This window comes from Apaloderma vittatum, unplaced genomic scaffold (genome assembly GCF_000703405.1).
Source record: "Apaloderma vittatum isolate BGI_N311 unplaced genomic scaffold, ASM70340v1 scaffold15002, whole genome shotgun sequence".
In the NCBI taxonomy this organism is placed as follows: Eukaryota; Metazoa; Chordata; class Aves; order Trogoniformes; family Trogonidae; genus Apaloderma; species Apaloderma vittatum.
Window position 1 is genome coordinate 45,326 of NW_009703222.1, and position 1,252 is coordinate 46,577.

Here is a 1,252-nt window from a genome sequence, read left to right on the forward strand (position 1 = left end):
TGCAGAGGTACCAAACTGTCTGAGAACAGGGTTGTGGTCTTTTCTGTGCTTCAGAGTGTATTACTTGTTGTCTTCGTTTACCCCGGAGGCAAAGCGTTTAGTAAAACAACATGTGATCATTTGCAAGTGTGAGGAATCGAGACACCTGTGCTGGTGAGATCTTCTGGCCTACAGAGCTGGAGCAGATCATTATACCCTTGCTTAAATCTGTGGGATCCGTTTGATCTCATCACAAGTTCATTCCACTGGTGGCTCTTAACCTCTCCTGCAGTTACAGGTTAAGACCTGGGAAATCTCTTTGGAGAAAAATATTTCAGAGGAGGTCTCTGAGTACCTAAAACTGCCAAAAATCCATGCTGAGACCTACCGGGGCTGCTAGCGAGAAGAGGATCTACGTTACCTCTTAGGATTGTTGTGTGTTATTGTGTTTGTTGTTCCTCAGCTCCTCTCATCTTTCTGTCCCTTCAGATACATCAGCATCCTTCCGGCCATCCCTGTCACGCTGTACCTGAACCCCCAGGAGGCCTTAGAGGTGCGGCACCCCCAGGAGGCAAACCGCTACCACCCCTTCTTGGCGTCGAGCGGCGGGAAGCTGGATGCTGATGCTCAGCCTGACCGAGCCTCGTCCAAGCTTCACGGGCACCAGGATGTCACTCTTTACAAGTAAAAAAGTCCTCGCTGTTTTTCTTACCGAAAAGGCTGAAAATCTTGTCAGAATTGACATTTCCTCCTTAAAAAAATCCTTGAGTGACTGTAGCTTGGAAATCTTTTGCAGCTGGAAAGCGTAGACCGGCAATGTATATAATACTTTCACAATATTATCCAAACTCCGTCATTGGACCTTTTCTCTCACCTTCTTTTTGTGTCTCTTTGTCTCTCCCACCAGAGTGGCTGCTCTGGGTCTGGCCTCGGGCATTATCCTGGTCCTCCTGCTCTTCTGCCTGTACCGGGTGTTCTGCCCCAAAAACTACGGTCAGAACGGGCTCTCGCACAGCAGGAGGAAGAGGGGCGACCTGCCCTGTGACGATTACGGCTAAACCCCCCCCCACCCCGAGACTGAGATCGTCCCCTTGGTTCTCAGGGGCCACCTCATGGTAAGTCAGACGCGTGCAGTCCCTTACCAGGAAGATGTTTTTACCGACTTGCAGCACCCATCTTCTGTTTTACTTGGTTTTATTTAAGTAACGGCCGACCTGAAGGACAGAGCAGCTGGGCAGCCTTTGCGCAATGCAGCCGGGGAGGCTGACAGCCA

At 50.3% G+C, this 1,252-nt stretch overlaps 1 protein-coding gene across 1 annotated transcript in view; it reads left to right on the forward strand.

The window, feature by feature from the left end:
* LOC104270254 (sterol regulatory element-binding protein cleavage-activating protein-like) overlaps positions 1–667 on the forward strand; it is a 26,387-nt gene extending 25,720 nt beyond the window's left edge. Inside the window, 1 exon segment of the mRNA XM_009864561.1 lies at positions 469–667. Within this exon segment, the coding sequence (XP_009862863.1) occupies positions 469–667 (199 nt within the window).
* The last annotated feature ends 585 nt before the right edge of the window (positions 668–1,252 follow it).